Genomic DNA, 13,127 nt, shown 5'->3' with positions numbered 1-13,127 from the left:
TCTTGTATCAATTTATTATTATAAATAGAAGATTATGAGAGGGATCAATTAAGCCCTCTAGAATTATTTTACAGTTTAATTCTCAAGTAGGGCAAACTGATTATTTTAAGCAGGGAAATTCTGATAGAGAGATTTGTTTTAATACCCGTGCACCAGTAGCAACAATAAGAAACTTATAACTTATGGTCTCTCCTGTTGTTGTTAAAAGTGTCTTGCGTTTCACATCAGCAGATTTAACTCCGGTTCCAAGAACTAATTCAATCCCTGAAAATAAAACAATTGCAATTTCAAAATATTCAGACATTCAGGATAGCAACTTATTTGACATCATGGAAACATTAAACCAAGATAAATATTAACTACATTTCAGCAATCAGCATCATTAAATGAAGAAACTATTTGGAAATAAAAAACAGGAAGTTACTTTCTAGAAGCACACGTGAATACTAATACCCAGTTTCAATGAACAAATTATCAAGCAATGCATTGAGGTTGGTCCTTTCTTACTTTCACCTTATGAAAACTACTTATCCTATATTGGTGCTGCAACCTGAAATAATCACCACTTGTAAAAAGAAAAAACCAATAATATAATGTTGTTGAGAGGTGAAGTTTAGGTTTTGCCGAAAAAAGCCAGAAATATATTGCCTTGTCACAATAGTATTTGCCATGGACTCAACACCCCATTGAATGCAAGTGGAAATGATCAAACAAGGAAATAAATTAAAAGCAGAGATCAGAGGTGACATTCATTCATTTACATTTTAACATCCACCAGCAAACATAGCTAGCTAACATGTACATAATTTTATTTACCAATTCCTTGTTTCTCAATATAAAATAATTCAGCCCAAAACTAAGTTAAATTTTGTCTTCAAAGAATTTTCAGTTAGAAAATTTTGATGCAGTTAGATTGCTGGAGCTATACGGAATCAACTACTGAACTAGATCATTGCAGTATACATCAAGATGTAAACCCTCCATTTAATATCAAAGGGGGGAAGGCAAGCAGCAAAAAAAAACAAAGAAAGAAAAGAAAAGAATACATCAAGATGTAAAAACAATATAATTACCATGTTCTCTATACCATTTGGGAGTTAGCCTCTCCTCATTTGCACCAACACATGTATGAAAGGATGGAAGCCGTGCAGCAGCTGTATGTTGCAAATTTATTTCAGCAACAAGTCATTACAGAATCTTTGTGGAAAAAAGCTAAGCAATGGAAGAAATAAAGGAGTCACAGAAACAAGCAGATTCATCTATCTATACTATTTTGAACAGTATGGAAATGAAATTCACATAATGCAAGTGCCATCCTTTGCTCCTCGCCCAATCTGTTAAAGACTGAGAATTTGATATGGAAAAGGCATGAATGTATAATATTATTCACTGTAAACAGAGCTATTACAAGGAACAACAGTATTCTCCGGTAATCACAGAGGCATGATACGCCAGAGAATGCAAAGCAATTCTGAGAATCTTATATGCCAAAATCTCCCTTCCCTACAAGGATCCTTACACGGGACAGATCCCTTCCCACTAGCTGACTAACTGACAATTTCAGTCCCTAACTTTAATCATTTCCCTATATATATATATATATATGCAGAATCTTAGGCCGATGTGTCTCAGATTTATTGGCTATTAAACTCCTGAGCCTAACCACAAAACCATCCAATTTGAACCAGTCAACTTCACTTATCCATAGGTATAAATATCAGATTATTTTGAAAAATAAACAGGCGATACTGTACACAAGGAACCAAAACTAAATAATACAGTTACTGTTCTACAAAAAGTAAACAAAAATTACGAAGAGCACTGCAACGAAGTTTTGATATAAGTCTCCACAGTAACAGACGGAGTTAGCAGTCCCCCAATGAAGTCAGATATCTTGGCTGCGGCGTTCAAATTTAAAAACAGTACAGAGATATCACTTAACAGGAAGTTAAGACTCATACAAATATAAAGGTTTCGGCCATATGGCAATAAGAGAGGGATTTTCTATTTAGACAGAAGTCCTAATTTTAGAAGATTAGAGTGTTTAATGTAAGAGAAAGAGAGCATGTTGGAAAGGAAAGGATTATCTGACACAAAGAAGAGTCTATACCTTCTGGAAGCAAAAATCCTTTGCTCAATGCAGGTCTTTCATAAGGAGCAACCTGAGTCAACCATTTGAGAATGTTTACATACTTGTCACCACGTAAAGAAGAAATAGAAATATCTGGGCTTCGACCAAAACTTAATTTTGACGTCAGTGAATGAAATATAGACAAGGTCATCAATTGAAAAGAAAAATAATCAAACTTTAATGAAATCAATCACAAAAGCAACTCAAAACAAACATTGGAAAAACAAAATTAAACGCTGCAAATGATTTGAAGTTAAGAGTAAGAGGTGACAGCAGAAACTCCATTGTTCAAAGCAGGTTTGCATAGCCAGACCCCATAAAGCTTAAGATATTAATTAAAAAAAAAAAAAAGGAGGTAATTGTTCATACTGGTTCGTCGGAAATAATACAGAGTTCACCATGAGAGACTCCTTTTTTGACGAATTCAAGAGCAGCATAGCCAGCAGCCACGCCTCCCCCAAGAATCACATACACAAAGGCTCTCCCCATTTCCCAACTTCACATCCACACAACGCAACGCAAGGCAACAAAACAAAACGCCTTCGGTTATATTTATCTTCAATTTAAAAGCCGAGGGTGCTTAAATTTTTGGGAGCGCTTTCTTCCAAGACACTCCCACAAAATCTGAAGATCATGAATGGGACCCACAACCACGACGGAGATAGCTGATGCGTTTACCCTAATACCCCCAAATCATACCCTCTTCAAAACTCCATTGTTTCCACATATTTTAATAAAATTATCCATTGCACATTTTTAAAGATAAAAGTGATTATTTTTCTTATCACGCCTTGGCCAGTAGATAGGACCCATCACAGCCATTCATCTTGTCTTACCGTGGCAATTAAGTCATCCGCCATATCTACTTTGTCTTGGTACATATCAGCCATTTGATTAATTTATTTAACCCTCCCTACCTATTTCAATTTTAATGATTCAACTAAAAGATTTTTGTGGGTTGACAATTAAAATAAAAGAAAATTATACGTTCTTAAAATTATATATATATATATATATATATATATATATATATATATATATCACAGTAATATCAGAACAACATTAATACAATTTCAATCATCCAGCACAGTTTAATCTCTTATCATCTCTAAAAATAGGTACAGTAGATAAGCATTAAGATATAAGAAAAATAAATATTCATAGAATATCAAACAAGGTTTAAAGATGATAGATATTCCAAATTTGGAATCTTCAAAGCACTGCCGAAACTCAATCGATTTGACCACAGTCATAATTGACTTCTCGTTGTCTAGTAAGTTGATCTTCCATTTGATCTCAATCAACAAATAATGTTCCTGAAAAACCTTTCAAGATCTTCCCAGATCAAGCATTTTAGAATCAATGCATTACAGGAATTATCAAAGATAATGTGTGGGTATGCAAATATATGAATGTAACAATAAGCAATAACTCATTTGCATACAATCTCAGTGTAATCAATTTAGCTTATCAGTTTTACTCAATCACAGATATAGTTTTTCATTCACAGATTGAGTTAACATAGAATCTGATTTCATTGATATTCAATTCATGAAGTACAACGAGATCAATCAAAAGATAAGTGGCATATAAAGCCACCTATTACAAAAGAAAAACAAAACACATAACAAACAAAAACAACACATTACAAATTGATAAATATCTTAAATCTTTTCCTTATTTGTCTTCTTCAGATATGTCCTGAGAAGCATGTCGCTATTACTTTCCTCAACGGCATCTTCATCCTTATTTTCCTCTTCTTGCACTATAGCACTCTCATCAGGTGTACTACCTTCTTTACTAGATTCTTCCTCATCTACTTCTTCCTCATCTGCTTCTTCCTTATTTTGATTTTCCAAATTCAGATGCTCTTTTATTTCAGAGACATCTTCTCTTATTCCAAGATAGATAACCTTCAAAGATCTTATCTCCTTTAATAAAGCTTTTTCAAATTCTGATCTTGCATTGTGTGGAATAGAAGAAGATCCTCTAGCTTCTTCATCTTCTTTAACTTTTTCACTCTTGAACTGCCAGCCTTCTGGAGTATGCAGTAAGCCCATTTTGTCTAAGGCAGGTTTACCAATCATGTTGTTTCTCACGTATGATTCACTGGACTCACTTACACAGTCAACTACAAAGTGCATCAGAATTTAAGAAATGAATACGCAATATGGTAACATTGTTGATTCAAGTCTCCTCACTTTCAACATATTATCAGAAATTGTTGCAGGTCAATCCACTTGAATATTATCTTTGATAGCTTTAAGTAGATATAAATCCTCTGTAGTAGCTTGAGCATGATTGCTTCCTCTAGGCATCAATATCCAAGAGATAACAAACACAATCAGCCGGTCATCTTTCTTCATACCCCTGGTTTTGTAATGAGAGTAGTATCTGATATCCTCTAGATTTCTCAAGCTATCTTGATAAACGGTGAACTTGTGAAAACCTTCAATTCCTAGATGACATTTTTCTCCATTCAGTTTGAAACCTGTTATCTTTGTCCAAACTTCATCAATGAGTTTAATGTCCACACCTTTGACCCTAGAACACAGTGTTCCACTTATCCTCATATTGCAATAGAACACTTTCACAAGCTTTGGATACCATGGATCAGCCATTTCTACAAACTTCTTCAGACCTTGGCGATTCAACCAACTTTGAAATGTGAATCCTTCATTTCTAAAAAATCTGAGTTTCAGATATTTTTGTGTAACCAATTTTCTCATCTTCAAACATTTAGAAACTTTGATTGTGCATCGTCGTCACTTATCCAGCCATCTAATTGTGAACTTGATGCCATTGATATGTAGAGTAGAATATACTTCACAAAGTAGCAAAGAAGGAATGATTTGAATGTCTACCGAGAAAGTGAATGACAAGCTTCTTTGTTTTAAGGTTTCAAGCCCAACAATTAAATTTGGAGGGAACATAAAAATTCATTTTAACACCAAAAACAAAACTTAATCGACTTCAACAAATTTCAAATTTTCAAATCATAGAAAGCTCATAACAGAGATTATTAATCGATTTCATTAAAACCAAAGTTGACTTCATATTTAACAGAGTGTTTTCAAAAACAGAGAAACACATACTCAGAACATATTCGACTCAATACTTAATACAATCGATTAAAATTCGTGTAATTTGATTTTCACAAAATTCATTCAATCAAATAGGCATACAACAAACATGCATATAACAATCAATCATACCACAATTATGATGCATTATGCATTAAAATGATTCCAGCATTTACCACTTTTTGAATCTTAAGAACTTATGAATTCTTCATTGTAGTTCATCCTTGAGTTCTATATTGCTTCAGCTGCAGCTACTTTCCTGCAAAACAATTAAACGGTTTTGACCCTAGTACCCACTTGAACTTGGGTCCTTTCTTGTCAGTTGTAGGAGGTTGTTCCTTAGGAGTCCATTTGTATTTTCCTTTGGGAACTTCAACCCTTTTATAATAGTAGTTTCTAACATTGTGACCAATGGTGTTGCAATAAAAACAGGCTTTAGCAGCAGGTTTACTCAGATCAATGAATTTCTTTGAGTTTATCCTATTACTTTTAGCCTTAAAACCAATACCTTGCTTATTTATAGCTTTTGCAGAAGACCTTAACACAAAATCTAAATTCTCTTTACCTTGAGTACATTTTGCTAACGTGTTGGTTAAGTAATCAATTTTCTCAATATGTATAGGACAATTATCAGAGTTTTTATCAACATATTGTATCTCAGTTTTAACTGTCTTTTCTGATTTCAAGGTGATAACGGTAATTTTTACCATTATCTATGGTGCAATTTTCTTACCAAATCAACACTCCTGAAGCTTGAAACACGCGTGATCCTTTTTTTAATCTAACTTTGTGAATAAACTCAGCTTAGGTTATACACATTAGTTTTCATCATTAATTCCTCAAATTTTGTAGGAACTTTGTTTGCTTTGGAAAGTCATTTAAGCTCTTGAAAGTGGAGAACTAAGGAAAAGCCTAGAAGATGAAGATTTGAAGATGTTTCTCTGCACAAGTGGCGCCCTGGCGCCCCTAAATGGGCGTCCAGCGCCCTTCAATTCGCTGTTTTGGCCATTTGCTCACGCCCAGGCACCCCTCAGGGGCGCCCAGCGCCCTTCAGCTCGCTGTTTTCCCTGATTTGTCACGCCCGGGCGCCCCAGAAAAGGGCGCTGGGCACGACTTTTTGCTGAGTTGGCACCCTAGACCTATAAAAGGCACACAATTTTCGAGGGTTGGAACTTCTTGGCGGCTGAAGCTCTGAAGCATCATTTTTACACCTTTTGGAGCTGGTTTTGGACAGTGGGAGCTCTCCTTTCCTTCTCCTTGGGTCTCCTTCTACCCCATTTTCTTCCATTGTAAGCTCAAGCTCTCCATGACTATGGAGAGCTAAGTTCTTTTATGTTGGGGAATGATGTAAACTATACAAACCTTTTGTAAATGCACTTGTTCTAAATGAAAATATGCTCTTCTCATTACTTGTTAGTGTTTATCTCTATACTTAAAGCTTGTTATGACTTGATCAATCATGGCATGATGTTAGGGTTTGCTTAGTATTGGGAAATATTTTGTGAACCTTGAAATGAACATAAGCACCTAAAGGAAATAGTGTCTAGGGATAGAGCTAGGACCTTTGGTTGTCTTAAACTTCTTTTCTTAATGCGGGTGATCTTGTTGGGTTGCCAAAGGATTGGGATTTTACAAGTGAACCTAGGCTTTCTCACCAAGGGATTGGGTTTAAGTAACTTAGCTAGTTGACAAGAACAACTTAATGAAGAAGAGTGGTTGTGTGCATTTGCATATGATTGTATAAGTTGAAATCATTCTCCAACATATTCATTCCACATATTCATCAATCATCTCATTTTCACTAGTTTTGGCCCCAAGTAGTTCAAACTTTTACTTATGCATGACTTTTACTTTTATTGCACAATCTCACACTAAAATGGAATCATTCTTTAGCTTAAATTAGTTAGCAATTATACGATTGTAAAGTAGTGACTGAGTCTCTTGGGAAACGATATCCGGTCTTACCGGTTTTACTACTTGAGCGATTTGGTACACTTGTCAAAGTCTCAACACAAGGCAATTTCTAACTCATTTTTCAATTTATCGTTTTCCTCTACTAGATTTTCAATTTTGTACTCATAATCCTTTCTCTCAAAGGATAACTGATTTACCTTATACTAGAGTTGCATGACTTCTGCATGAATCTCCTGAAATGCATCCAACAACAGATCCTACTTCACTTTTATTGGTTCATTTCAAAGTTGTCATCACTATCATAGTCAACTTGTGCAGAGCCTGCCATAAAGCATAGATTTGACTCCTCTTCAACGTTGCAGTCGTCATCACTTGAAGATTCAGAATCGTTGTTTTCCCAAGCTATGTATGTTTTCTTTTGCTTTCTGCTCTTATCTTGAGGAAACTTTTGATTGCTTTTTGCTTGTTCTTCAAGTCTGGACATTGAGGCTTGATATAACCTTCTTTACCACATGCATAGCGTTGTACAACATTGTTTCTTGAACTCTTTCTTCCTCTCGAAGGACCTCCATTGTTAGTGATAGAACTTCTATTTTTCATGAGTCGATTAAATTTTCTTACCACCATGTTCAAGATTTCTTTGTCCTGCACTTTTGCTTCTGATTTAGTTTCTGGCTTAAATTTCTTTGACGCTTTTTTTCTCGTGGCCTTGAGGACAATTGATTTCTTCTCCTCAATCTCTTCTTCCTCCTTTAGCCTTCCAAGTTCTAGTTCATGCTCTCTAAGCTTGCCAAAACAGAGTTGCCATATTCATGTTGGTTAAGTCTCTTGATTTTGATACGGCTGTTACTTTTGGTTGCCGACTTCTATTAAGACTCTTCAGGATCTTTATGTTGATTTCCTCTTTATCAAACACTTTGTTGAGAGCCATGAGATGATTTACTATATGTGTAAATCTTTTTTGCACTTCATAAATCATCTCACCAGCTTTCATCCTGAATAATTCATACTCTTGCACAAGGGAGTTTTTCCTGGCCGGTTTCACTTCGTTTGTGCCTTCATGCTTCACCTTAAGAACCTCCCACACTTCCTTGGCAGTTTTACAATGGGAAATCCTGAAAAATTCATCCATTGTTAGTTTAGACACAATGACATTTCTTGCTTTTACGTCATACTATGCTCCATAGTTTTCATCCTAAGCCCACTCTGAAAAGTTTTTCGAAATAGTTTTTCCATTTACAATTTGAGTGGGCTTATATGGACCGTTTCGAGTTGCATCCCAAACTCCTTTATCCACGGACTCAAGAAATATTTGCATCCTTATTTTCCAAGAGGTATAGTTTTCTCCAGCAAATAGTGGTGGTCTATTTGTGGATGCACCTTCACCAAATGTAAACAGCTTAACCGATTGAATAAAAGAGAGCAGGGATCAGAAAATTCAAACATTGTGTTTATATATTGGTTCGACCAACCTGCTTACATCCAGTGTCCTTCCAACCACGGGAAGCAAATGCACTATAATGATCAAGGTTTTTACAACAAGGTTTCTACAGAAGACCTCACATAACAAATGTAAAACATATCTCTAACCCTTTAATCAAAATATAGGCAATACACAACAAGACCAACAACAAGAATCCCCTCTCTTGTCGTCTAACCCTTTGAGGCACCCTTAAAGTCAAGAACACCACACGTTCTTCTTCCTGGAATCACAACACGGAACTCAAACAAATCATCAAAAGATGGGAAATCCTGATCGCGTAGTTAACACCCAAATGTGCAAATTGATCAGTCTTTTGAAACACAACAGTGTTGCTTTTCAACAAATCACAAGTTGTTAATCACCACGGTCAATCTTGTTTCTTGGAGCTTTTCCTCTCTCTTAAGATAGCACAACTTTCTGTAAAAGATATAAAAGTGTTAGAATCACAAAAGTTCTTACAGAATTCAAATTTACGTCAATTTATAGTATAACACATATCAGACGCAATTTAATCAATTTTGCTACTAACGTAATCGAATACACAATTTAGTTATAACAGTTTAGCAACAATCAAGCAATTAATTGAATGCACAATTAATGCAATCGACATTCATTTAATGTTTGGTCAACACATTTAAAAATATGACCGTTATGTTAGTTGTGACAAACATTTAACAGATTTTCAAAACATCAACTAACTTATTCGAATATGAATGGCATGCATTCGATTAAATGAAATCTTTTAGCACAGTTTTGAAAACTTTTCTCTTTGAAAAATCTCACAACACACTTCAAAAACGTTTATGTAAACACATGAGTTTTAATTGATTCACCCCATAATGTAATCGACTTAAAACTATTGTTTTGCCACACATTTAAAGTTCAACAAAGGTGCTTGTGGTTTTCCTTTTCCAAAATCATATGTCATGCATACACATATAAAATAACATATTTAACACAGTGATATGCAATGAACAACACAATCATGTTCTCAGATATGCTTAAATAGATTTAACACATTTATGAAAAACATATAACATGTAAACACATAACATGTAACACATAATACACATGTGTTATTAATTATGTGTTGTCATCATCAAAAACATAGATATTACTGAGATTGTGGGTTAAGTTAAACCTGCGCTCCCCCTATCAACAATCTCAACAGGACTGACGTTGTGAGTACTGCATCTTATGTTTTAAATAGAATGCTTATTCGACCTATTTTAAAATGTAATCCTTATGAATTATTTAAAGGAAGAAAGCCTAATGTTTCTCATTTGAAAATTTTTGGATGCAAATGTTTTATTTTAAATAATGGAAAACAAAATTTGGGAAAATTTGATTCAAAATCCGATGAAGCTATTTTTCTTGGTTATTCTCTAACGAGTAAAGTTTATAGAGTTTTTAATCGAAGAACTTTTGAAATTGAACAACCTATACATGTTGCCTTTGATGAAATTATGGACCTTGAGGAAAAACCTCTTAAGTCAAATGAATCAAATACACGTGAAGAAAAAGACTTGCAGGAGACAACAATTGACGAGACAATTAATCCTCAACATGAAGATTTAGCTAAGACATGGTATCAACCCCGAGGATTATCACTAGACAATGTTTTGAAGAAGTCTCAAAAGGGGTAAGTACTCGTAGAAACTTATCAAATTACTGTATGACTTTGGCTTTTGTTTCACAATTAGAACCTAAGAGCATAAAGGAAGCTCCAGAAGACGATCAATGGTTTGTTGCAATGCAAGAAGAACTCAACCAGTTTGAAAAAAATCAAGTATGGGAAACATCACAAAGAACAAAATAGGTGTTAAGAAACAAACTGGATGACGATGGAAACATCACCAAGAACAAAGTTAGGCTTGTTGCCAAAGGATACTATCAAGAAGGTATTGATTATATGAAACAAATGTTGTTGTTGCCAGGTTAGAGGCAATACGCCTACTTCTTGTGTATGCATCTATTATGAAATTTCAGTTGTATCAAATGGATGTTAAAAGTGCATTCCTAAATGGTTATCTAAAATAAGATGTATTTGTTGAACAACCACCTAGTTTTGAAGATTATAACTATCCAAATCACATCTTTGAATTAAAGAAAGCTCTTCACTGTTTAAAACGAACACCTAGATCTTGGTATAAAATGCTTAGAAATTGTCTGTTAGAAAATAGATTTAATAGAGGTAAAGTTGACTTCACTTAGTTCATAAAAAGAGTAGGAAAACATATTTTGCTTACCCAGGTATATGTTGATGATATTATATTTGGATAAACTAACAAATCTCTTTGCGAGGGTTTTGCTAAGACTGTGTAGGGTGAGTTTGAAATGTCAATGATGAGTAAATTGACATTCTTCCTTGGTTTACAAATCAAGCAAACGAAAGAAGGTTGTTATCTCATTGACAAATGTACCAAATCGTTCAAGTAATATAAAATGGTAAGACCAAGTATCGTTTCCCAAGAGACTCGTGTAATACTAGTTAATTACACTATTAACAGCTCATATAGACTCAAGAGAAACATATCAATTGAAAAACAAGTGCAAAGAAGATAAAAATTCAAATAGTTACAAGAGTAGCCCTATGAGTATCCCACCACTCAGAATTCTCTCCCATAAAGCTGTCTAATTCAGTATTAAAACCATTGAGCAAAAGAATTAATCTAAACAAATACATGAAACCGCACTTAAGCAAACACACATTAGCATGTATCCAAACAATACCATCATTAGTAAACTTAAAAGTTTATACCCTATCATATTAGGACTCAACAATCATTCCATTCCAACCTTTTCCAGGTATTACCAATACTCACCCCTGCCCATACCACTCTATACAACCTAACTTATGAACCTTAGAGCATCAAAGTTTATATTGTCTCCAATCAACCATTACTCTAGTTAGTACCACATAAACACCTTAATAGCATATCACTTATAAAGTTATAACTCACCAAAGTAAGCATTTCACCAAGTAACTCTTAAGATGCATTTAGTTAACTGAATGAATAACATAGCAACACAACAAAATTCATTTGACTAATCATATCTAGCCGTGAAGGTGATGTCATCAATTTCTTTGACAATTACCATATTCAAACCCTTAAACATCAAACTCGAACAAGATTTACTAGTTCATATCACTCAAGTAACAAATGTAGACAATTCAAGAAGGGTTAGCTCTACACATTCGCATATAAGCATGAAGACCCTATCATTTCTAAATTATTTTATTGAAATACACCCTACTTCAAACCATCATAGGACCAAACTCAGCAAGTTCTATTATCCCATATATAACCCCACCACTTGGTAATGACCAAATGAACATTATGAAAACCAAAGCTAAACCTTGCAAACAACATACAATAAGCTACAAGGTTACACAACAAAACCAAACACCACAACAATCAAAATACAAGGCACATAATATTTCAGACTTCAGAGGAACATAGCTAAAGCTAGACGAGCTCACTTCCTAAAGGCTCCAAAAGGTTTTTTGAAAACCTAGCTCTGATACCAAATTTAACACTCCAATTTCTGAGATGTCACGGGGTATTAAAAATCAATAAAATTCAAAATTTATCATAGCACAAAAATGTACTTAAAGAAAATTTTATCCAATTGCATTATTTCAAATAATAAAATAACGAAGGAAATACTCAAATTATATTGTCTTCACTTGTAAAACAAAATAGTTTTAAATGAATCTCAAGGTTATTGCTTATCCTCTCTCGAGTCAATCACGTCTCTAGAACATCGGTAACAATATCTATTCACACATAAAACGCATTATACGATCGTCGTCGATAATTTAATTCACAAATATTCAAACACAAACATATATGAGTAAGTTACCGATAAAATAATTTTAACAACAAGATACATACATACTAATTATATCAAGTATAATTAGACACATAACAAGATATATACTTTCTAATTATATCAAGATAATAAAAGACAAAAAAAAAAGATATTTTGCTAGTTAACATTCCAAAAATTAGAATGTTATATGTAATAAATTTATTATTTTCCTTGACTCAAAACAAAAAGGTAACATAAAAGTTGTCTGCAAACATACGAAACACACGTGTCAGTCAAACTTCTTTTCTAGAATCTTTTCTTTTCTGAGCAATTTATTTTTATTCAGCTTCGAACTACCAGTATGCAGCATCACTGTCCGCTACAACGCACAATAATTCGATTTTGCCATATTCAAGCCAATCTCAAGTTTTTACGAATCCAAAAAATGCTTTAATTATTTTAAAATAAATATTAAATATTGGAAAGAAAAAACAGATAATTATAGGATGAAAGTAGGAAGTATCTCTTACTCGAACAATTAGGAGTTATCCCTTAATAACGTTAAAATGTAAAAAATCGTAAAGTCAGTTTCACTTTCCACCGCCTGACAAGCTTAGCTGTAATAACAAAAATCAAGAGAAATGAGAAGATCTATTATCCATGCAAATCAACGGTCCAGAATTTGCCTTCTATCTCCCTC

General features: G+C 34.0%; 1 protein-coding gene across 1 annotated transcript in view; it reads right to left on the bottom strand.

The window, feature by feature from the left end:
• LOC106759244 (monodehydroascorbate reductase 4, peroxisomal) overlaps nucleotides 1–2,851 on the bottom strand; it is a 15,854-nt gene extending 13,003 nt beyond the window's left edge. The window contains exons 1-4 of the mRNA XM_014642323.2: nucleotides 2,501–2,851; nucleotides 2,111–2,162; nucleotides 1,074–1,154; nucleotides 146–264 (exon numbers count right to left, since the gene is read on the bottom strand). Of these exons, the coding sequence (XP_014497809.1) occupies nucleotides 146–264; nucleotides 1,074–1,154; nucleotides 2,111–2,162; nucleotides 2,501–2,620 (372 nt within the window). The 5' untranslated portion in view covers nucleotides 2,621–2,851. The remainder of the gene's footprint in view (nucleotides 1–145; nucleotides 265–1,073; nucleotides 1,155–2,110; nucleotides 2,163–2,500) is intronic.
• Nucleotides 2,852–13,127: the final 10,276 nt, after the last annotated feature.

Source organism: Vigna radiata, chromosome 4 (assembly GCF_000741045.1).
Source record: "Vigna radiata var. radiata cultivar VC1973A chromosome 4, Vradiata_ver6, whole genome shotgun sequence".
Taxonomy (NCBI): Eukaryota; Viridiplantae; Streptophyta; class Magnoliopsida; order Fabales; family Fabaceae; genus Vigna; species Vigna radiata.
This window is presented reverse-complemented; position numbering and strand designations above follow the sequence as displayed.